Below are 25,647 nucleotides of genomic sequence, written 5' to 3'. Positions count from 1 at the left end.
TTTGTGACTGGAACGACATCTTGATACTTAATGTACGTACCTAGGTAATTATACCAGACAACGTAACTTTTCCAGCAATTTTGGTGGCGCTTTTTCGCATCAAAAGAATATATTTATGTGCCCGAAGCCATCTGAAATAGTTTATTAGGATTAATAACAGTTAAATGAGTCCTAATTGATCATCTACCTAAAAACACATGAATGAATTCCTTTATTTCTACCATGCTGCGGTGCAGCATTTTTTCAGCCATGTGGCTGGAAAAGCTATGATTTCTGGCAATTACTATGCACTTGTTGATATTGCAATATTAGTAGGAGGTAGGGCATAGCGAATGATATTCCGCTTTGTGTGGTAGGGCACAGCACAGCGGATATCGTCTCCCTCGAATCTAGAGCAGAGCCCAACTGGGGTAGTACCTCCGCCTTACAGAAGACCGCAGCCAAATAGCACTAGACCCTACTCATAGTGTTGTGTTCCTGTCGGTGAGTAAGGCTGCCAGAGCTCAACGAGGGTGCGGTGTGCTGATGACGGGAGGACTTACGGAACTAACTTGTTCCGTTTATTGTCCTTTGAGTCGTCGGCAACCCGAACCCTCCTTGGAACTTGTACACTCCTTTTTGCTGTGTACTTAACACAGCAAAAGGGAATGTACAAGTTTCTAATGGGGTGTCAACGCGCATGTGACACTGTTTGAGTTGCAGGCGTCCATAGGTTACGGTGACCGCTTTACATCAGGCGGGCCGTATACTTGTTTGCCACCGACGTAGTATTAAAAAAAAAAAGCAATGAGACCTTAAATTTATAATTACAAACAAATAAATTATTGATAACGCATTATAAAAAGCGTACCGACAATAAATACTGTAAACAATGAACTCCAATGAACTGAAGTGACAAAGAGTAAAAAGCTTCTTACTTAAATAAGTTGTTTTAGTTGAGCATTTCTTTTTTTGCCACTTTTATGAAGTGTAATATTTTTGAAAAAAAAAATGCTATTTCTACTCAGAATTATTAGCTTTTTCAATCCTAGTAGTAAAAAAATTTGTCCCATATGATTTTTATTTTTTATTTTCTTACTATTTTCCGTACATGTTGTAAGTGTATGGGGTAACAAAAGAGGAAAGTAACAAAAATGTATGGAAATTCTGGGACACTTTTTGTCTCCCAGTGAGATTGAAAGTACTCGTGATTCTGAGTACAATTGACCTAAAATTCCCACAAAACACACACACAACAATCAAAACAATCAAAATTTTTTATCGGAAAAAAAAAGAAATGCTCACTTAAGTAAAACACCGCAGATTTTTATGATCCTTTTAAATACATTATTAAAATATAAGGACTGCAATCTAATGAGAAATGCAATTCGTCTATTTCTCTTTATCTTACTTAGTTTCAGTTGTAGGTACTAGGTCCTCAAATACGGCGCGATGTCTTCAAAACAAAACCAAATTGCACACACATCTGTAATTTTACTTACTAAGTTTTTATAAGTCCTTACATGTCCATTTTGTGCTGTGTTGGTAAATAAATATCTTTTTATTTTTTATTTATTTATTTTTTAAATTATATCCTAAGGGCTCTACAAAACCACAACGACATCGCACGCGATTTGATAGGAATGGTCGATGGTTTCATTATTCGGCAATAATATGTCCTACCTGAACTGATATATCCTGACATTCCTGACCAACTAGATATGTAACATGTTGATAAGGTTAAGATTAAAGTGACTAAATTTACTTTCAGGTTAGGACAATATCAAAATTCCAGTTATTTAAAATAATTGACTGTCAAAATGAATTTTAGAAAGCAACGAGCGCGTTCTAGAAGAAACTCTATAAACATAATGACGGTTGCAGACAAGTGGAAAAACATCAGCAGAAAGAAATCACGACGTGACTCAGACTCTGAAGATGATGAGGATGAAGAAGATGCTCAGTTAAGTGAGGTAGACTGGGAACAGGAGTTCTTGCAAGATAGATTGAACCGGCTCTCTTCAGACCAAGATAGCGAAGTACAACTTACCAAGAAACAAACACTTCTATTAGCCACGTTACTTCCAGACGAGATCATACAGATTGAAAAGTTAGTTGCTAATAAGTTATTGTACCTGAAATTTAAATTTCTCAAGTTTGTGTAAATTTCTCAAGAGATAATTTGTTACAGTTTTGATTCGACTGAACCGAAACGTTTCGTTGGCGTCCTGTTGATGGCCGACGTGTCGGGATATACCGCACTGTCCGAGCGCTACAACACCACAGGCAAAGGCGGCACATACCGCTTGACTGCCACTCTTAACGCGTACCTCGGCTCCCTCATAGAACTCATATACAACCACGGCGGAGATATACTCAAATTCGCAGGCGACGCCTTTTTAGCACTATGGAAAACTGATAAACGGACGTTCCTATGCCATACCATTCACACAGCGATAGCATGCGCACTCCTCATACAACATTCGTTTTCATCCTATGAAACCGACGTCAAAATAAGTCTCAAAGTAAAGCTAGCTATCTCAGCAGGAAATCTGCTTTTTGCTACAATCGGTAACCAAATACCGATGAATTACGTTATTTTTGGGCTACCAGTAATTGAAGCAAAATTAGCTGAAAGCCTTTGTATTTCAGGTGAAGTAAAATTAACGCCTAACGCTTGGGGTCACTGCTATTCACGAAATTACGATTTTGTTATTGAAGAGAATGGTCACGTCACGATTAGAGCCATATTATACGACCCTCGAGACAGTGACGTTTCGAAACCTTTTCGGGGACTAGGGGCAATGATCAAAACCAAACGAAACTTTGCTGCTCTTGAGAATCTTCCAGACTCTGTATGGACGTCTCCTAAGTGTTCATCTGCTGAAAATGCAATAAAATATGAAGCCCTTGATTTCAGGCAGAAGATTTTACTCGCTGAGGAACGTAATATCGGGCCAGAATTACGGAAGTTCATGATTCGACCAGTGCTCACTCAGATCGACGCTCTACAGCCTTTGGAGTACCTCACGGAAATGAGACAAGTGTCTGTTTTATTCGTAACTCTCAAGCCCAGAAATTGTCCACATCAGCAACTCATCACAATAGTTAACAATTCCTACGAGACCATGTGTGAAATCGTTTATAAATCAATGGGATGTGTTAACAAAATCATACTTTTCGATAAAGATATAATGATTTTAATTATTTTTGGCTTGCGAGGCTTCAAACATGAATGTGAAGCACAAGCTGCATTAAAATGTGCATGTGGTATTAAAAAGTCTGTCTCTGCTCTCGACGGTGTGCGCGAGGTATCAATCGGTGTGACCACCGGGCAGGTGTACTGTGGGGTCGTAGGGCATCCATTAAGGCGGGAATACACTGTAATAGGAGCCACCGTCAATAAAGCGGCAAGGTTAATGTGTTATTTCCGTGACAAAATTACATGCGACGAAGCGACTTTCGTGAATAGCAAAATGTCCAGCAACGGATTTACTTTGCAACCTTCAGTAGATCTTAAAGGTATTCTGCATGCGGGTAAAATTTTTGAGTACAGTGAAGATATTCGAGTAAAAGAGCTATATGACATCCCTATGATACCACGACTTCTGAACCGAGCGGATGAAATTGAATACTTTGAAAATTGGCTCGATGATGCGCATCATGCTTATAGAGACTTTGACGCTCTTTTGTTGGTTGGTGAACCGGGTATAGGAAAAACTAGATTAATAGAGTGGATGGCCCGACATGCGCGAGGCTGTGGTCATAATGTATGCAGTCTCACGTTGACCTCTATACACTCAGCTACTCCATACTTAGCTCTGACTCAAATAATTAATCAGATATTAGGGCTTTCGGAACCAATTGAAGATTTCAAAAAAGAAGAGAGAATAGTGCAGTTATTAAAAGTATACGACGAAGATCTTTGTTTCCTCAACGACGTTATTAAAACTCGATTCGCGTATCATGAAGGAGTATACAGCCAAGATGCAAAACAACGTGAAGAGAGAGCAAAAATCATTTTCTCAAAAGTAATACAAAGCATACCTGATACACACGTCATATTTTTAGATGACCTGCAAAGCTTGGATCAAGTTTCATGGGAGTATATATCCATAATGATAAATTCACAGAACATTTTTACCATAACAACAGTAAGACGAGGAAAAGTTAGCTCCGTACAAGCATGGTTGTATAATGTCTTTACCAATAACAATATAAGAAAAATAATTTTGGGCCCACTAAGTCCAAAATGGATTCCATCACTTGCTTGTCAGATATTGGATGTAGCTGCAGTTTCCAATGATTTATGCAAAGCACTACAATCAAAGTGTAAAGGTATACCTGGAATCATGGAATTATTTATTATACACTTATTCTCTAGCGGTGCTCTAGAAATTAACAGAATTCAAGAGCTAGAACTTGAAGAGTACCGCAACGACGAATTACAATTTCCACCAGCTGAATTTTTACATCCACAGGCTTTAAATATATTCGATCAGCCTACTCTAGACGATCTTATACAAGAAAATAAAACAGAGGAGATAGGAATCTGTAGAGTAACTGAGAAAGAGAAATTAAAAACAAACATTAATGTAGAAACTACTGATGCATTAATAATGATGCAAATTGACGCGCTTACTCCTTATCAACAATTGTTGTTAAAAATTGGCTCTGTAATAGGAGATGTAATGTCGCGAGATCTATTGGAAAATATAATGTACGAAAACAATACAATAACAACTGCGAAGGCAATAAAAAGATTTTTTGCAATGCAAATTTTAAGTTGTGCAAATACAGCAAATCGATGGCACCGTAGGTCCACTAGGGCTTCACTGAATAGCAGCATCACGTCAGTAACTCCTTTGCCATTGCCAGCATGCGAATGTACTTTTGAATTCGATCCTGAATTAAGTTTTGGTTTACCCAAATACGCTTTTTGTAAGTTATTAAGGTTTAAAGGCAAAAAAATTAGAAACACATTTTATGAATTACTTCCAATGAATCAAAAAAAGGAGTTTCATGCGCGTATTGTTACCTATTTAGAGAGTAACAAACACAAATGTCGCAGTTGTGGTGGAATCATTATGGTTGTTCAATCCCTAACTGACTTAGAGGACGAGACAGAAAAACGCATTTTTAATGAGAGCTCTAAAGGTGAAGATAACGGAGATGAAGACAGCAAATCACAAGAACCTTTTACTATTTCGAACACAGAAAAAAATAATTCTGAATCACGTAGTACTAGTGTTACAGATGTACCAACAGAAAAGTTACATACAAGTTTCACATCAGCAAATTCACAAACTGTTCCAATTTTGAAATCTAACAAAGAGGACTCTATAGGGAGACGGCGATCCACTAAGAGAGTGACTGTTTCCAGTTTTGTCTTTAAAAATGGTAGCAGCTATCAGTTAGACACATTTAATGTGTTCGATATGTTACGTAAGGTGACAGAGGCAGAAAGTATGAGTGATTGGCATGAACTCGGTGTCATTGACAGCGATGACGAAGATAGTAAAAACAAAGAACTATTCAGTATTAAAATAGAGAAAGGTGTTTCAGAAACAGATTTTAGTAGATGTACCTGTGCTGAACTAAAACTTACAATTTATGAACAAATGATTTATCACGCAAGCAAAGCTGAAATGAAATTTAAGGAAATTGAACTTACAATTGAATTGTGCTACCTATATCTACTTGCAAGTAATGTAGATGATGCACTCCTAAAACTTGAACATGTTGAAAGTTTGTTCAATCTCCCAGAAGTTCAAGAAATTATAGACTCCTGGGACATAAAGAGATTCTTAGGGAAAATTTATACTTTAAAAGCTGCTGGTTGTCTAGCTATAGCAAATCACGTTGCCGCCAAAGTGGCTCTGGGAAAGGCAGTGCGTATTTACCACATTAATATTGATAATGTTGCCGAATTCCTCAAATTACGCTCTTTAGTAGATAAAGTTAAAATAAAAGGAAAAAAATATCGGTTAAACGAGGCAAAGATGGTGGCGGATTCTATCCTGTGTTTGAATATTTGCACTTTGTTGTATTCCGCCTTAGGAGATGGCACTGCAGCTAGATTCCATGCATATAGAGCATTGAAATTAGTACAGAAAGTAGAATGCAATGTGGTAGACCTGTGCGACGTGTTTAGCAACGCTATACATGTAGACCTCGTGTTGGGCTTTATAGAGTCAACAGCTGACACGCTGCACTTAGCGATATCGAAATTACAAAGTTTGCAGCAACCATTTCAGTCAGAAGATTTGTATGCTCTCGGAAAAGTGTTTATGGCTTCGTTTCGTGCCGGAGTAGCGCGCGGCGCGCTCGCCTCGGCTATAAAAACAGCCTTTCGGGCAATGGCTGTTAGCCGATTTCTGCGTGCCTACAATGTTTCTATGGAGATTATACCAGATTTGTTTTATATTTTACTTTGTCGTCGCCGCATATCAGAAGCGGTAGACGTTCTTAAGGAAGCTTCGATCATGAGTAAAGAACGCAGTTCATTGGATTGCGAAACTTGGTATTATGCACTGTGTATAGATCTGATATTAGACACTGGGTTCCAGCTGGAAACACCTACTGAAATAAGTAGATACGCAGAGTATGCGATACAAACGCCCGAGTCGAATGCTGGACGACGACGTCTCATGGCTGGGCTTTGGACGTATTGGCTACGAGCTGACCAGGAGCGGAGAGCAAAACGTTTTGAAGCCGAAGTCTTGGCGTGGGTGTCCCGAGAAGAAGAAGATGGATCTTTAACTACTCTTATTAGCTCAATGCGATTAGCTGAAGGTATGCTCGAAAGTTTAGCAAGGAAAATGGATGACTTGCGAAAGGTAAGCAGAATTTTTGGTAGCATAGGCTGAAGTGTATCCGTCGATTATGTTTTCATAACGAATTTGTTAGGTTAGAACTGCGACCCCCTGGAAAATGAAACTGCTATCAGAAAGTAGGTTACGTTAGGTTAGAACTGTGACCCCCTGGAGAATGAAACTGCTGGAAAAGTAGGTTAGGTTAGGTTAGAACTGTGACCCCTGGAAAATGAAACTGCTATCAGAAAGTAGGTTAGGTTAGGTAATAATATGGGCAACAATTAATATGGCAATAATTGCTTATGGCGTTTGAATATTCTATGAAACCATATTATTGCACTTAATAATATGGCTAACAAATAGTATGGCACTGTATGATTATGGAAGGTAATATTCGGATAAACAACGAGTATGTCATATGATTTTTATGGTAAACAAATCATTCGGACAAATGAAATTCAGGCAAGTGAGATTCGGGCAAATGAATATTATGTTAAATGACTGTCGGGCAAACAATAGACAACCCGAATTTGGTTTTAGGTAGTTGATCTCATGGAACTACGATCGTTGGCAGATCAGAAGCTGGTCTCACTGGAACATGATGCAAAGTTGTGCCGTGTAATTTATCCCAGATGGATTACATTAAGAGCAAACTCACTATACTTGTCAGGACGTCGCTCAGCAGCAACCACTACATTCAATCAGGTAAATGTGGACATATATATGTCATCAGCCGTAGATACTAGATATTGTTGAACGCTGGAGAGCAATTTGATTGCAACTTGAGTGAACTACCTGTAGTGACCTGAGTGAAAACTCTAGTGACTAAATTATTATAATAAATAAAAATGTATTCGATGTATTCCCATTTGTTACATTACAATACGAGTAACATCAGGTTAAACGTTAGGTACAAAAACACGGACCTTTGATGCCGGTACCTAAATACTAAGCGAGTGTACAGTGTACACTAATACCTATTATAGCACACGACAAAATCAGCGGCACAAATACGAATAAATAAAATTATCAGCCTACGCCCACATACTATTTCCCTGACAATACAATAAACATTTAAATCATTTGGCAAGGTACAGTACCTTTTACTAACGCTATAAATTAATCACGACAGAATCAGAAGAAATTACCTCTGTAGCTCATTGTACACATACCTACTAGTAAAACATTGCTGTTACGAGGGTCTAGAAACAAAGTTGCATTTTTTCCTAATAATTTCAGGCCCTAGAAGAAGCTCGCAAGGTTCATAATCGACTAGAAGAAGCCATAACCCTGGCTGCAACCGGCCACTCGACGATTTGGCTATCCAACGCCCGGTCTGGGCGCTTCATAACTTGGCGGGATGGATATCAACTTGCGCGGGAATCTTGGCATCGGTATCTTTATAGGATAACTGCTAATCGATAACGAATAAAGTTGGTACCTATTCTCAAAATGTGTTTTTTTTATTTTTATTATTTAGTCGCTGTCTCCTCAGTAAATTTTGTATAGGAAGGACGTAAGGCGCGCCGCCAAGCGGCGCGGCGCGCGCCCCGCCGCCGCCACGCCACCTGGGGCGCGTCTTACGTCTTTCCTATACAAAAGTACACTGAAGCGGCGTGGCGCGGACATGTACATTTTCTACTATCAATAACTGGCAGACACTGCTTGTAAATATCTAAGTATCTTTAAGAAATTTTATTACAATGGTGAACGGACAATAATTAATTAAATTTTCGCGCCATCTGCAGAAAATTTGTGCGTTTTGTTTCTTAACGATCTGTTTGGAAGAAAAACGTAACTAAGAACCGCGTTAGTTAATAAATATTACGAGTAGGTAGATATTTAAAATTGCATAGGTACATAAATACGAAAAGATATTTTCAAATGTTAGAGTTACTTTATACAAAGAAATAATATTAATAAAATATGTGGTGTCGTGGTAACAAAACGCATTAGTGACATTCGTGAAAGGTCGTCGCCCGCGCACCGCGCAGAAAATTGACAGTTGATAACGATATATTCATCTGTATCATGATCGTGTTATCGCTTTCGTTCAGTGTTTAATATACTATAGATAGAAAGAGATGGACATGTTTTGTGAATCTAAGTTATAAATACGTTATCGTTATCAATAACAACAAATCACTCTAATGTTACAAATATTGTATATTCTTGCGTATTTCGTAAGATAAATGATAATAGTTGTCATAGCATACCCAGATAATCCATGTGCGTGTGACTAGTTGGTCAAGTGGTGCTTGAATCGCTGTAATAATGTCTGCAACAAAAAAAGTATTTCTTGGATCTATTGTTTCCTCTGCTACATATAAGGACTTGTCTTTTGCCGGCTATCTGGCCACTGAGAATGGAACGGTAAGTGGGACTATTTATCGTTAAAATAATGATTTTCTTTGATTATCTAATGCATCTACTATCTTTTCTGCTTTTTCCTAAGGTCGAAGACATCACGGCAGTAGCTAAACATTTGTAAAGTTCACAATGTTTTAGTTATTAGTGTAATGAATTGTTGATATTGTGTGAACAGCTTTACTACTTCTTTTTTACAAACTGAAATAGATACCATACACTAAAGAAAAAGCGATCAAGCGCACTGGTGGTGAAGCCGGGTACTTCTTTTTTGTTCACTTTTGTTACAGATTACTAAATTGGGCTCAAGAGAGGAGTATAATTCTTTACAGCAATCTGGAGCATTCACTGACTACAAAACCATAACTTTGAAAGCTGACCAGCTGCTAATACCCGGGTTTGTAGACTGCCACACTCACGCCCCGCAGTTTCCTAACTTGGGCCTTGGGCTCGATAGACCTTTGTTAGAATGGTTAGATAAATATACTTTTCCTTTGGAAAGTCAGTATAAAGATGTGGAATTTGCTGCTAAGGTGTATGACAAAGTTGTGGTAAGTAAACATAATGATAGGTAACAATTCAAAGAAAGAAGCCTGTACCCATTAAATGGATTCCGGAACAATGGAATTTCCAATTTAGTTTAATTTATATCTGAAAGAATAAAGGGTTTCTTTATTTTTATTACTTGTTCAAGGGTTAAGTGTAGTCTGTTTAGTCCATAAGTATAGAGTTTTTCATAGGTGAGCAGTTCCCGGCAACTTTGTACATAGCCACATCAGCAAATTTTAATTGATCCTATTTTGTTACCAACATTTAGTAATATAAGTCTACTTTCGTAAGATATATACAGGTTAATTGTTATAATTAAGAAAATATAGATACTAGAGAACCTTAATGACGAAATAAAACTTAATAAAATCTCAATTCATCAACAAAATCTTGGTAACAAAATAGGAATTCATAAAAACAAATTTAACTTTTTCCGTAATTTTTGTACAAACTTTTCGAGAACTGCTGAGGTAATCATATTACATATTTCACAATCATTTGATTCCAAAAAAAAACGAATTTTTATTATCTACCTTATTGACAATTGATACTGTTAGCTCCCAACAGGAATATAATAACATTTTACTCCTTTGAGCAATGCTGGCATGTTTTACTGAACTAAAATATTCTTACCATCTTTCTAGCAAAGACTTCTCACCAATGGCACCACAACAGCCTGCTACTTTGGCTCTCTGCATCTTGAGGGAACTATTGAGCTGGCCAAGACTGTGCTGAAACACAAGCAAAGGGCACTAGTGGGTAAAGTCAGCATGAACCTGAAGAATGATGCCGGATATTATAATGAGACTGCTGAAGAGTTGGAACAAGTGGAGAAGTTTGTGCAAACTATTTTATCATATAAGGTCAGTAAGATTTATTAGATGGTCAGTGCTACCAGTACAGATGGTGTTTTTTTTACGCACTAGTGTGAGAAGTGATTCATTATATGCCAGGTCGAAACTTCGGAGGGCCATCTGTACTGAAAATCGTACGATACACATTCGAAAAGGAAATTCGTAACTCATGTCGATTTAAAACACTCCCTTGGGTCGTGTTTTAATTTATCGCCACTCGTTTCGACCTTCCTTTTTTTCGCACTTGTATCGTAATGCACTATATAGCTTCACTTTCTACTGATGCAGTATCAGATCAGTTAAGAGAAACATAATATTTCAATAGTTATTTGTTATACAAGGGGGCAAAGTTGTATTTTAACGCCGAGTGTGGAATTGAAAAACGAGCAAGTGAAAGGATTCTATAGTTGAACCATGAGCGAAGCGAGTGGTTCGAGAATAGAATCCTGAACTTGCGAGTTTTTTAACGCACGAGAAGTAAAATACATTTGCACCCGAGTGTAACACAAAAATTTTCCCCTCACTATAGTGAGGAAACTACAACGCAAAAAATGCGTTTATCACTGCTGTCAGTAGTTCCACAGGTGGTAAATCATCTTTATTACTAGATTCACCTACTTTTATCAATTTTAAAGCAGTTAATTTGACTTTATTCAAGGTCAAATTACTTTACCCACTAGTGGATAAAATGCGTTTTTGCCCGCTGGTATTAAAGGACAAAACACGTGTTTCCGAGCTAGTGAGGGGAAAAATAAATTTTAAACAGTTTGCTGGTTTTGGACTAGCATGTAAAAAATTAAATGGAAAACTAACATGCTACTTTGATATTAGAGATAGTGCAACTAAATTCACTTTTATTTTCAGGATGATTTAGTTCAGCCTGTGATTTCACCAAGGTTTGCACTAAGCTGTGATGAGCCTCTAATGACTGGTTTGGCGAAGATAGCCCAGAAGTATGACTGCAGGACACAGGTTAGAAGCTTCAAAGTGTAAACCTGGAGAAACAAATAAACATGTTTATTTTAATGTTTTTTGTAATGTGTATTGTCATTGTTTCAGAGTCACATATCAGAGAACCTGAAAGAAATAGAATATGTATTAGAAATTAACCCATCGTGTACAAGTTATAGCGAAGTATATGACAAAAGTCAAATCCTCAATAACAAGGTAATTATTTCTATTTACCTACATCTGGCAAAATGGCTATAAATTAGAAAGAGGCAACATTGTAGCGCCGTCCCATTCGAACAAGTAATTTGATTTGAAAGGCATGGGTATGACACTGCAGTGTGGGAACTTCTTTTGTATTTCAATTTTTTTTATACCAAGCTGTTCATAAGTCCAGTCTTCTCTTAAGAACTTAATATGACCATACATTTATCTACACCTATTTTAAATTCCAGTGCATCATGGCCCACGCAATTCACCTAACCGATGCTGAGATATCGCTGCTAGTGTCGCGAGGCGTGTCGCTAGCGCACTGTCCCGCGTCGAACACACGGCTGCGTTCTGGGCTGTGCCCCGTGCGCAAATACCGGCAGCACGGGCTCCGAGTCGGCTTAGGAACAGGTAGATATGCTGTAATATTGCCTCAAGTCGTTGACCTTAGCGCCATCTAATTAAAGCGGAGATATCGCTACTAGCGGCGCAAGGCGTCTAGCTAGCGCACTGCCCCGCGTCCAACACGCGGCTCCGCTCTGGGCTGTGCCCAGTGCGCAAATACCTACAACACGGGCTGCGTGTCGGCTTAGGAACAGGTAGAAATGGTGTAATACTATCTCAAGTCGTTGACCTCAGCGCCATCTAATTAAAGCGGAGATATCGCTGCTAGCGGTGCGAGGCGCCTCGCTAGCGCACGGCCCAGCGTCCAACACGCGGCTCCGCTCTGGGCTGTGCCCAGTGCGCAAATACCGCCAACACGGGCTGCGTGTCGGCTTAGGAACAGGTAGGTAGAATAGTAATTACGCTGCCAAGCCGGAAATCCTAGCGCCATCTAACCGATGCTCGAAGAACTTTAGGGAACGTCCTCTTAACGTGCAGCCGTTGACCCATCCGCGTTCTTAAATAACGAATTAGATATCTGAGGGTACCTACGCGCACTGACCGCCGGTGATACTAGAATCTCTGCGTAATAAATACTTAAGAAACTTATTTTAAATGCAAAATTTAGCCATGTTTGTCTCTATTAAATTCTGCCCTTTCTACATATGTTAACAAGACTTATGATACTTATAGATGTGTCAGGCGGCGACAGCGCATCGATACTAGATGCCATACGCCGGAGCATGGACGTGTCCACGCATCTGGACCTGCAGGCGGGAGGGGACCACGGCATCAGCTGGAAGGAAGCGTTCTACTTGGCGACCATGGGAGGCGCTGAAGGTAACCTATAAGTATCTAGTTGCTACTAGTACCTACAGGCGAGTCAGACAGTCAGGAGCATGGATGTGGCACGCATCTGGACCTGCAGGCGGGAGGGGACCACGGCATCAGCTGGAAGGAAGCGTTCTACTTGGCGACCATGGGAGGCGCTGAAGGTAACCTATAAGTATCTAGTTGCTACTAGTACCTACAGGCGAGTCAGACAGTCAGGAGCATGGATGTGGCACGCATCTGGACCTGCAGGCGGGAGGGGACCACGGCATCAGCTGGAAGGAAGCGTTCTACTTGGCGACCATGGGAGGCGCTGAAGGTAACCTATAAGTATCTAGTTGCTACTAGTACCTACAGGCGAGTCAGACAGTCAGGAGCATGGATGTGGCACGCATCTGGACCTGCAGGCGGGAGGGGACCACGGCATCAGCTGGAAGGAAGCGTTCTACTTGGCGACCATGGGAGGCGCTGAAGGTAACCTATAAGTATCTAGTTGCTACTAGTACCTACAGGCGAGTCAGACAGTCAGGAGCATGGATGTGGCACGCATCTGGACCTGCAGGCGGGAGGGGACCACGGCATCAGCTGGAAGGAAGCGTTCTACTTGGCGACCATGGGAGGCGCTGAAGGTAACCTATAAGTATCTAGTTGCTACTAGTACCTACAGGCGAGTCAGACAGTCAGGAGCATGGATGTGGCACGCATCTGGACCTGCAGGCGGGAGGGGACCACGGCATCAGCTGGAAGGAAGCGTTCTACTTGGCGACCATGGGAGGCGCTGAAGGTAACCTATAAGTATCTAGTTGCTACTAGTACCTACAGGCGAGTCAGACAGTCAGGAGCATGGATGTGGCACGCATCTGGACCTGCAGGCGGGAGGGGACCACGGCATCAGCTGGAAGGAAGCGTTCTACTTGGCGACCATGGGAGGCGCTGAAGGTAACCTATAAGTATCTAGTTGCTACTAGTACCTACAGGCGAGTCAGACAGTCAGGAGCATGGATGTGGCACGCATCTGGACCTGCAGGCGGGAGGGGACCACGGCATCAGCTGGAAGGAAGCGTTCTACTTGGCGACCATGGGAGGCGCTGAAGGTAACCTATAAGTATCTAGTTGCTACTAGTACCTACAGGTGAGTCAGACAGTCAGGAGCATGGATGTGGCACATGCATCTGGACCTGCAGGCGGGAGGGGACCACGGCATCAGCTGGAAGGAAGCGTTCTACTTGGCGACCATGGGAGGCGCTGAGTATCTAGGAGAGTCAGACAGGAGCATGGATGATGGTAGACGCTGTGCGTCAGAGCATAGACGTATCCACTCTGGACCTGCAGACGCGCGGGGTGAACGCCATCAGCTGGAAGCCTTCTACTTGGCGACCTTGGGAGGTAGCTTATAGTACGTATCTTGTTACTAGTACCTAAAGACCTACCTATATGACATTTACTTGTAATAATAATAACTCACCATAAATTGACATAATTCGGAGGCACTTGTAGCACATAATTTCCTAAATTTTTGTCCTTTGTCACATTGCAATTTAATCTTACCTCTCAAAGGCAACTACAGCCCAATACAAACCTAATTGCATTCCAATAAGGTTCACTATTAGGTATCACGTACACGAAAAAGGAGAGACGCTTTCCAGAAGAATTTTCGTATATTGACCCCGCCTTCGACTCTTTTTTTAGGGTTCCGTAGTCAACTAGGAACCCTTATAGTTTCGCCATGTCTGTCTGTCCGTCCGTCCGTCCGTCCGTCCGTCCGTCCGTCCGTCCGTCCGTCCGTCCGTCCGTCCGTCCGTCCGTCCGCGGATAATCTCAGTAACCGTTAGCACTAGAAAGCTGAAATTTGGTACCAATATGTATATCAATCACGCCAACAAAGTACAAAAATAAAAAATGGAAAAATATGTTTTATTAGGGTACCCCCCCCTACATGTAAAGTGGGGGCTGATTTTTTTTTTCGTTCCAACCCCAAGGTGTGATATATTGTTGGATAGGTATTTAAAAATGAATAAGGGTTTACTGAGATCGTTTTTTGATAATGTGAATATTTTTAGAAATAATCGCTCCTAAAGGAAAAAAAAGTGCGTCCCCCCCCCTCTAACTTTTGAACCATATGTTTAAAAAATATGAAAAAAATCACAAAAGTAGAACTTAATAAGGACTTTCTAGGAAAATTGTTTTGAACTTGATGGGTTCAGTAGTTTTTGAGAAAAATACGGAAAACTACGGAACCCTACACTGAGCGTGGTCCGACACGCTCTTGGCCGGTTTTTTTCATTCTTTTACAGGCGGGTCAATGTACGGAAATTCTTCTGGAAAGTGTCTTTCGATATGCTTTCGATCCTTTTTCGTGTACGTGTAAATACTGAACCTTATTGAAGATCTTACCTTAGTAAATAGTGAATCTTTTGCATTCTTTGTCAATTTGATTATTAAAAATGCCACGTTGCTGGTATTGCGCCTATAATATGTGCGAGCAATAAAGCTAGCAGAAGGCGGGTCAACGTACGAAAGTATTTGTGGAAAACATCCCTTATTTAGGCGTAGCGTTAAAACGTTACTGTAGTCAAACAAATTCCACTCCACAGCTCTAAACCTGGAGGACAAAATCGGCAACTTCCAAGTGGGCAAGGAGCTGGACGCCCTCCTGATAGATGTATACGCTGCAGGCAACATCGACCGACACGAGTACTCCGTCGACAAGACCGAAGAGGAACGAATCACGAGCTTGCTTCAGAAGTTCGTGTACCTGGCCGATGATAGGAACATTGTTCAGGTTTATGTGAAGGGTGAATTGGTTAAAGATATTAGCTATTGAGTAATGTTGAAAGGTGGAAAAAAAGACTATAAAGTCAATACTGGGAGTATACGTTTAAAATAGTAAATATATATGTCATGTTATATAGGAATGTTGTTGGAAATCAATAAATGAAATGCAATACTTTATTATTTTTTTATTCTTGTGTAATTTCTTTATAATTTGTGTAGAAAATGTGCAAATAATGTGACAATAACAACTGAAATTAATAAGCGAAATACCATATTTAATACTATCAAGAATCAATATTAAATTGGATTCCATTTAATTTCAGAAATACATTTTATAATGTCAATGGAAGTTAATGAATTTGCTTTACGTTTACTTATAAAATAGAATACAGAAATGCTTTAATAGTAACAATGTTATTATTTTGTTAAAGCTCTGAGATCTCTTACAAAAGTTAATGAAAAAAGATTATAATACTCAAATGCAACTGGTGTTGTAGAAAATACTTAAGTCGGTGGAATGATCTGACATTCAAGTATTCGAGTGTCATTAATAAATTATATAAGTAATAACATAAACAGTCTTATAAAATCAAAAATAATCTATCTACATTTTAGAGCAACTTATACGTTATTGTACAAAATAGTAGAATATAGCTATGTTAAACATGAGAAATATAATTTTATCTAAAAAAAATAGGACGCATTGAATTATAAAGTAATACGCTAATGGTTAATTTATAAAAAAAAGGTTTGCTTTCGCCACCACGGCTTTTATATACTACTTCGTAAAACACGCTCGTGGTAGCAAAAGCTAAAAACAGCAGCCACACACTGAATTGGCCACGAGTTGATCTTGTTTTGTTCGTAGGTTACCTGGCGTTGAGGAGAGTGTGTGGCTGCTGATACATCAGGCCACTGTCATACACGACACTATTAGTTACCTACTACAATTGTTTCGTTATCACTACTCAATGAACACAGGAACGTGGGCGTGCAAATCCGAGAGATGCAAGCCCGTTCTTATACTTTATTACAACATACACATCTAAGTAGGCTAACAACCCTTCTAGCAGTATATGGAACACTACTCCTTCCCCGCTACAGTATGGCCACAGGACAACAAGTATCACACATAAAAACCACCAATTTATTTAATATTCGTGATATAACACACGTAATGTCACATTACGTATACATATATAGCTATATCAATACTTGATGATATAAAAACAATGAGTGTGATGGTATCAGGCAACGAAAATCAGGCTAACAACTGCTTAGAACCTACTTACATATGTATAAAACATAAATTGCTGTCTTCTAACAACTTACTAAATAATATTGAAGCAATCAGATCATATTCTGAAGTTTAGTCTCATATGTTAAACAATTACATGTCTTTTGACTTGCATTGAATAATCTAACCTAAACAGTCTTAAATATATGTTATATAATATATAACTAACACATCCTGTGCGAACCAATGTGCATAACAATCTTTGAAGTTTATTAATAAAGTAAATTAGTAACGCGAGCATAATTTGAATAAATGTAGGACTACTGTTCATAGACAACAGAAATAATCAATTTATTACCATCATACAAGCATAGTACCCTTTCTGCCACATAGCCGGGTCCACACAGAGCGAGGCACGTCGCAAGGCAATGTGCTGAGCGCGCATTTGGCTCGGCCGAGCAACCTGCCTCGACCAAGGCACGTCTACAGACGTTTGTCGCGCCAGCACATCGCCTCGAGACATGCCTCGCTCTGTATGTACCCGGCTAATTTAATTACGAAAGAGAGGATTAGTTAATGCTGTTAATAAATCAAGTTTTGCTGATGCATAATCTACAATAGATTTTTTTTTTTCACAATCGTCCTAGCACCTCACATTGCAATGAAGAATTTATAAAATACTCCTGTGATACCGGAATAACAAACTCAATTTTGTACTACAGAATTAGACATAAAAAATATCAAAGAGGTATATGTTGAATTATAATGTGTTAGGTTTAATATGAAGGGGTTTTATGTAAAAGTATCAAAGTTATTACTAAAAAATTCAGTCTTTTGCGTGTGGCTCAAATTTTGGCGAATAGATACCATAAATTACTTTCCTCTTCATAACAGAAAAAGTAGAACAATCCAAATTTTACGGATTAGGGGACTATTGGAATATAATTAAAATGTGAGCAAAACTCGCGGTCGAAGGATTAAATTGATGAATGAGGTAGAACAGAATATGAAAAGATAGAAAATAAAATATTTTGTTCGTTATTTACCATGTTTCATAGAAATAACAATGGTAAGAGTTAACACTATCTAAATTAATCTAACTACGTTATATATTTACAGGAATGTATTAAACATTGTGATATCGAAGAGGGTACTTCATCAAAAATCAAATCTTTCTCCAAAGATGATGAAAATAAGCTATCAATTCTCATAATAAATTCGATAATATTGTATTTTTTATACATTTATAGCAATAGCACAATGCAACAAAGGCTAATGTAATGTCACAAAATCTACGGTATTATCGGAATCTAAATTACTAGTTATTACCTGTATTATATCTTACAGTAAACCTTTTAAGTCTATTGACATAACTGAACAAGACTGTAAAATATTGTATTACACACGTGAATCACCTACTTATTACAAAGTTGTGAAACAGATCTTATGAGACTTCAAGATTCAATAGGCTATTGTACACTTGTAATATTGAACTTACTTGCGATGTGAATCATCACTCATTACAATTATCAATGTAACATTTGTGATGATGTTATCTAAATCCTATATCGTTTTTCGTCATGCATATAAAAAACGGCATGCTAGTCTTCATAAAAAAATCACAGTATTATGAAAACTAACATACAACACTAACTATTATAAATTGACTGAACTATGGTAGGGTGACCCTACCATAGGGCTTCGTTACAAGTCAGTCGAGTGCTGCTGCATCTTAGCTATTGCGTAACATTGCTATTGCGTTAAATTAATCCAAGGATTTCCTTTAGAGACCTTGCCCACTAGCCAAAAATATTCTCGCAGAAATTGCGCGCACGCGACGGGCACTATCGGTGATGGAACGGGCTGTTTAACTTAACAGGGGGTTTCTCACACTCTAAAATCTGCAGATAACGGCGAAATACTATTTTTAATACGAGCGATAGATATTGGAAATCTAGTGATACTGACCATTCATTTTCAAGCTGCTAGTAGAATTTAAATGCTTAGTAGTGTAAATACTGTCGACGGAAAACACGACATCGCGGAGTCGAAATTAAAAAATTGGCCCTTGGTCTAGTTTGTTCGTTTTGGTAGTCGTGTATGTACATATCATTTCAGAAATTAGCTACTATCAACACACCATCACCAGGCCCCGTAGCCGAATGGCATTTCTGCGATGCGAAACGCCGCAGAAATGAAATCAATCTCTATCGCTCTTGCGCATTGGCGCGACAGAGCCAGACTACATTTCTGCGGCGTTTCGCATCGTAGAAATGCCATTTGGCTATGGGGCCAGGTCATGGTAAAGTGGGTTCTGAGATCTATGGACGTACTATAGAAATCGATATTTGCGACGCACTAAGCGATGGTTCTTGACAAGACAATCCTAATAAATTTGATAATCAGCATCCTGGTAGGCGATACGGCTTCTGCGAGACTGGAGGCCGAAGAAAATTTTATCTGAGAATGATTCTTCTGTGTTATGTATTCAGACACAGTGAATGCAGTCAAGTAAATTTAGAATAGGTACTTCAATTCATTGCGAGGCCTAAGTATTCGATAGCTAACTAGAAGCCTTATATCAGGTTCTGTGGCGTCCTTGGGCGATGTCGGCATTTATCTCGGGTCATGTTGTTACTTCATTCTGACTCTAACAAGATCGTTGGGTGATCGTTCGGCGTAGGAGCTTTTAGGTATGTGATATCCAACTGTTCTTCGCGTCAGGCGGTTATTTAACAAAGCTGGAGAGCTCAGATGATAGATAGTGTGGTGTATTTAAGGCAGCGACAGCCGATCACTTCTAGGCCTAAGACTTAGATAGTTAACGAGGACTCTCAGGTCAGGTTCGGTGGCGCGCTTGGGCGTAGGCACTCGGTAGGTGACGTCTAGTTGTATCTCTCGTCGGCAGTTATTTTACGAGACTGGAGAGCAGGACCTCAGATGATAGATAGTGTGGTGTATTTAAGGCAGCGACAGCCGATCACTGCTAGGCCTAAGACTTAGATAGTTAACGAGGACTCTCAGGTCAGGTTCGGTGGCGCGCTTGGGCGTAGGCACTCGGTAGGTGACGTCTAGCTTGACTTCTCGTCAGGCGGTTATTTTACGAGACTGGAGAGCGGGACCTCAGATGATAGATAGTGTGGTGTATTTAAGGCAGCGACAGCCGATCACTGCTAGGCCTAAGACTTAGATAGTTAACGAGGACTCTCAGGTCAGGTTCGGTGGCGCGCTTGGGCGTAGGCACTCGGTAGGTGACGTCTAGTTGTATCTCTCGTCGGCAGTTATTTTACGAGACTGGAGAGCGGGACCTCAGATGATAGATAGTGTGGTGTATTTAAGGAAGCGACAGCCGATCACTGCTAGGCCTAAGACTTAGATAGTTAACGAGGACTCTCAGGTCAGGTTCGGTGGCGCGCTTGGGCGTAGGCACTCGGTAGGTGACGTCTAGTTTGACTTCTCGTCAGGCGGTTATTTTACGAGGCTGGAGAGCGAGCGGGACCTCAGTGTCGGCGTGCGTGAGCGCGCGGCACGCGGCGCCGCCCGCGCACAGACGAGCGCGCCGGGAGCGCCGACGCGAGCTGCGACGTTCGCCACCTGGGAGATAATGCGTGTTTAAATTGATCTTTGGATGTGTTCGGTTGGGTAGAGAGTTGTAATAGAACAGTCGTTCATAGGGATAAATCTTTGCTTGCCTTGTAGGTCCGTGGAGTAGATGATCATCGGTTGTTTTAAGCGTTAGAAGCTAGCTTGCCTAGTTTAGCAAGCGAGATCTACTTTTTTATACTATAATGATATTTTCTACTACAAATCTCTACCGTACTTACTCAGAATAGCATTATAATATTTATAATTGTGAAAAAAGCAAAACAGTTGTATTGAAAAATAGCGTAATAGTTATACCAAATTTATTCATGGCACTTTGTGATTAAAGCTCATTTTTAACTTGCGCTAAAAAACGAAATGGCTACGGTTGACTACTAAAAAGTTACTTAGAAAAATAAAAAGAAGCAACTATTACTAACTGTTTAAACAAAATAACTGATATTGTAATCTGAATTATAAGAAAAGTAACAAAAGTAATGTTGAGTATCACTAACTGTAAATCGTGCATAACGCGTTACATAGTACTACAACATAAATACATAAGTATATTAAACCTAATATTTAAGTAAGTCTTCTGTAATAAAAACAAAAGCTAATTCAATTTTTAATTCTATTACGGCTACTATATACAAATAAATGAGCTTTCTTATCTATTATTACTTTATAAGCCTTATTCTAAAAATAATAAAAGTTGTAGGAAGGTATCCTCCGCACATATCAGCGGCCCTAGCAAGCAACTCAGACATTTGTGGAAACCGTGGCATGACCCAATGCAATGGCAATGTCCATTCTGAATAGGAGGGTCCACCGAGAGCGAGGCAAGGTGCTCACGCGGCAAACGTCCAAAGACATGCCTCGGACGAGGCAGCAGGCGCGTTGTGCCTGGCCGGGCCACGTTTATATTTGGCGTTGGACGCGCGAGCACATTGCCTCGGGACGTTTCTCGCTATGTCGAGCCTCCTAATGATGGTAACTTGTGAACTAGTGCTGACACAACATCGATACACAGCATGCCGTGATAATACATCTGAGAAATGCTATACATTCGCGACATGACGGTATAAACTTTTCGGATTCTCACATTCCAAGCGTGACAACGAGTTTATAACGTAAACTCAAGGATTCTCTTATATGACACGTATGGGAACTAAAGCATATACTATCTTTTGAAGAAATGTCTTCTAAAATGAATTAACCCTAAGGATACCATATTTTTGTGGATTTCTTTGTGCAGAATATTATTGCAGGTGACTGTAAAACGACGTAAAGCTAAGCAAACAGCCTTACTGCTATCATTTTGTGTGATGTCGAGTTAAACATTCGTGACATGCATCAACTCGTATCATGTATGTCAGTCAACAGCTGCCTACACTGGTAAGATGGTGCCCACACTGAGAGAAATTTGCATTGTGAATTTAACAAGTTCGACTTGTTGCGGTTTATCCGTTTGAATCAGCCAAACGTATGTTTAAAACAATATGTGTCAGGTTGTTTTTATAAAATCGACTTGTTGATTCAAATATATTGCCGATTCAAATGACAAGTAGCTTGTTGTTTGAACCAAAGAGCACGTAGGCGCTATTTTAACCAAAAAACTTGTTGAACGAACATGAAAACTGGTTGTATTTTCTCTCAGTGCACTGATTTGGCTAGAGCGTTTATCTAATATAAGTAATATAGCATACAAAGGAAGCCACCAGACAACTGTATGACATACATTACATAGATTAGGCTAAGATATAAGCATGTATTGATTAATTTTTTATAAAGAAATAAACAGTTAAAATTTTAATTTTTTTTTTACCTAAACATAAACAATAACATCGAATCAGGTTCCCATTGAAAACAAGACAATCACAAGTTTTTAAGTGAAATGGGATAAAATATTCCTTGGACTTTAATAACATATCCGTTTTGTTGTCAAATCGAATAAACGTAGGTACATTATGAAAAAGCTGTGTGAAAGAAATAATAAATAACAAACTAACAATCTTAAAACTATATATTTATTAGTAATTAGTTCTACAATTTGATAATAAAATAATACAAATAACAACAAACAAAAGCATGTATTTTCATAACACAAACATAAAAACACAATGGTGAACAAAGAGGCATGCGATGAAGTGTTCGTGCGGTGAATAGGAAACACGCATGACGTTGAAAGCGAAAAGCGGAGCAAGCGGGCCCGAGCCATACCGACGTGTGGTTAGGGTTTACGTTCTTATATATTCTTTACTAAGGTCCTGATGGTAGAAATAATAATGATTGAAATTTACTTTGTACACAGAGAAATTTGCATTGTGAATAATATTAACAAGTTCGACTAGTTGCGGGTTTATCCGTTTGAAACAAAAGTATTTTAGTAAACGATATAAATCACAATATTTATGATACAAGTCGAATTTGTTCGAACAACAAGGTCAAACTTGTTAAAAGATATTTGATTAAATCAGCCAAACATATGTTTAAAACAATATGTATCATGTTGCTTTTATAAAATCGACTTGTTGATTCAAATATATTGTTGATTGAAATGACGAGTAACTTGTAGAATGTACTAGTTACACTTAAAATCTAACTTGTTGCTTGAACCAAAGAGCACGTTGGCGCTATTTTAACCAAAAAACTTGTTGAACGAACATGAAAACTGGTTGTTTTTTTTCTCAGCGTATCATTGCGTGTGTTATTAATATCTTAGAACATAGCCAATAAAATAGAGGTAATCTGTGTCTGTAAACATCCCACCGCATTGAAGAGCGGAACTTTGCATATTTTTTCATTGGAATTCCTATAGGTTGAATTGACAATCTTCTATCGCTTGACGATATAACTCAGTTCTAGTGTAGTGAATAGTAAATAAATATTAAATAAATGAATAAATGTTCACTCTAATATAATATTCTTAACATTATTAACTGCATTTATTTTCCAGTACATAGGAGATGCAAGAAGGCGCTGATTCTTAATGTTTAATTCATTCAAAAGAGGCACCAGCGCATAAACCGTAATTTATAATATTAGACACTGGTATAAAACTATTTTATTTATTTTAAATTCATTTGATGTCATCTCCGATTTAATTGCAGACCGTCTGTACCCAAAAGGACGAACGAAATACGTGAACTACATTCTATTCTATCGAATTAGAATAAGAACGCAACCCCAACCGCGCTGTTAGTCCAACCGCACCGAAGCAAACGAACACAGATTCACAGTACCGGTGCGCGTCAAAACAAAAACTCTAGGCAGGCAACAAGCACGTATAGCGCCGTGCTCTCCCGGCGCTCGCCGCAGGCCAGGCGCGGCGGCGGCCGGAGCGGGAGCGGGGGCGGGGGCGGGGCCGTACCCGTGCGCGCGCGCGCCGCGTCCAGCGACGCCGCCGGCTGCAGGAACCACTCCGAGCGCGTGCGCATCCGCGCCCGCTGGCGCTCGTGCACCTACCACAACCCAAGCGTCACCAACCACGGGACAACGGGGCTATAATTGCCAATCTCTACCGATACCACACTATCAGACCAGGCAGGCAATTATGGTCGCGCGATAAATGATAAAACATCTGGCCGTTCCTATCGCACTTACTAATAGTGCGATAGGGACGGCCTGATATTTTATCGTCTATCGTGCGACCATGCTACCCGTGCAGTACTAACTCTTCTAACAAACGTACGACGCGCGGTATGTATGTGTGCGAGCCGTGTTCGTACGCAACACGTGTACGCGGATGAGAATGATTCATTCTCATCCGCTGACATGTGTGTTACATACCCACACGGCGTGCATACGTACATACCGCGCGAACTACATTTCTTAGAAAAGTTACTACATGCAGGCAAGTATGGTCGCGCGATAAACGATAAAACATCTGGCCATCCCTATCACACTACTTGTAAGTGCTATAGGGACGGCCAGATGTTTTAACATTTATCGCGCGACCATACTTACCTGCCTGGTCTTATACTGTGCCGATAGGGAAACTATAGTCTAACTCTAAAATTTTAATTCGACTCGTGTTACACATAAATCCGGCTCGAAGGACTCCAATTATAAAAAAAAATGTCTATGAATGGGTTAACCTACCCTCGGATGAGTATTATCGTTAATAATGTTAACATGAAACGAGAACGTTAGTTCGGTTAGTACTACTCGACTGACTACTGTATTAGTGACAAAAACGGGAATGAAATTAGAAATCCTGCACACCAAAATAATAAATACGATTGACTTTATTTCAATAAATACGTCATTTAACCTAAAGTTCTGTAGTTTCAAAGATATTCGGCGGCAATGGAAACATTTAAAAGCGGTGTGTATGCTTATAGAATATCGGTTTTGACGCACATTTTGACGTGTTTTGCACACTGCACTGCGTTATATACACGCACACACAATTGTGCGCACATCTCTATCAAGCTGTGTCTTTAGAAGTTCCCCGAAGGATCAAGTCAAAATAAAACAATTCTAAAAGGGCAGCCACAAATCGTCCTAAATCCACAGAAAACCAACATGCAGTTGAGAGGTGAAAATGAACCACAGATAGAGAAGCTTCATACATCTATTCCGTACATAGGACTGACATTACGTAACTAACTAGTGAAAATATGAATGTATTTTTTTATGAAACATCTATGAATGGTTCATTTGTTGAGAGTATCAGGTACACATGCCCAGTAGCAACTTCGTTCTGGCAAGTTTTACGTTAACATCACTTCAGGGGCACCTTTTAGTTACTCTGATAGGAAGTTAACGATGAAATCTTTTCATTTTAATATCTTCTCAATGGTTGGCTTGCTCACAGCGGCAACCTATGCCGTTTATGTGAACTAACATCGTGTCGTGTCTACATTTTGACACACAATGGAATCGAGCGAATGGTGAACCCACTCGTGGGTAGTTTGTTGAGACGTAGGGTAAACTCGCCTCATTCGGTGACACGCCTAATTCGGTGATACAAGCTTTGAAGCACTATTCCGAAAGACGATTTTTGGTCGTTTCACCGAATTAGGCGTGTCACCGAATGAGGCGAGTTTACCCAATTAGGTCTAAATTTTCAGGACAAGATTTTATTTAACTCTTAGTAGGAATACTCAAAAAC

General features: G+C 39.6%; 3 protein-coding genes across 3 annotated transcripts in view; 2 read left to right on the top strand and 1 right to left on the bottom strand.

Annotated features, from left to right (window-relative positions):
• Window positions 1-1,758: 1,758 nt before the first annotated feature.
• LOC125226124 (adenylate cyclase type 10-like) lies at window positions 1,759-8,247 on the top strand. The gene is made up of 4 exons (XM_048130369.1): window positions 1,759-2,089; window positions 2,171-6,818; window positions 7,335-7,499; window positions 8,034-8,247. The coding sequence occupies exons 1-4, from the start codon at window positions 1,800-1,802 to the stop codon at window positions 8,217-8,219; spliced, it is 5,289 nt and encodes a 1,762-aa protein (XP_047986326.1). The 5' UTR covers window positions 1,759-1,799; the 3' UTR covers window positions 8,220-8,247.
• Window positions 8,248-8,855: 608 nt separating this feature from the next.
• Window positions 8,856-15,889, top strand: LOC125242545 (guanine deaminase). Its single transcript, XM_048151304.1, has 8 exons — window positions 8,856-9,167; window positions 9,452-9,712; window positions 10,355-10,573; window positions 11,429-11,536; window positions 11,624-11,731; window positions 11,968-12,133; window positions 12,800-12,946; window positions 15,532-15,889. The coding sequence occupies exons 1-8, from the start codon at window positions 9,069-9,071 to the stop codon at window positions 15,759-15,761; spliced, it is 1,338 nt and encodes a 445-aa protein (XP_048007261.1). The 5' UTR covers window positions 8,856-9,068; the 3' UTR covers window positions 15,762-15,889.
• Window positions 15,890-20,238: 4,349 nt separating this feature from the next.
• Window positions 20,239-25,647, bottom strand: part of LOC125242535 — a 37,440-nt gene continuing 32,031 nt past the window's right edge. Inside the window, 2 exon segments of the mRNA XM_048151292.1 lie at window positions 20,239-20,543; window positions 23,902-23,992. Of these exon segments, the coding sequence (XP_048007249.1) occupies window positions 20,410-20,543; window positions 23,902-23,992 (225 nt within the window). The 3' untranslated portion in view covers window positions 20,239-20,409.

The sequence above is a fragment of the Leguminivora glycinivorella genome, chromosome 1 (genome assembly GCF_023078275.1).
Source record: "Leguminivora glycinivorella isolate SPB_JAAS2020 chromosome 1, LegGlyc_1.1, whole genome shotgun sequence".
NCBI classification, from domain to species: Eukaryota; Metazoa; Arthropoda; class Insecta; order Lepidoptera; family Tortricidae; genus Leguminivora; species Leguminivora glycinivorella.
Note: the sequence above shows the minus strand (reverse complement) of the source record. Positions and strands in the feature narration are given on the sequence as shown.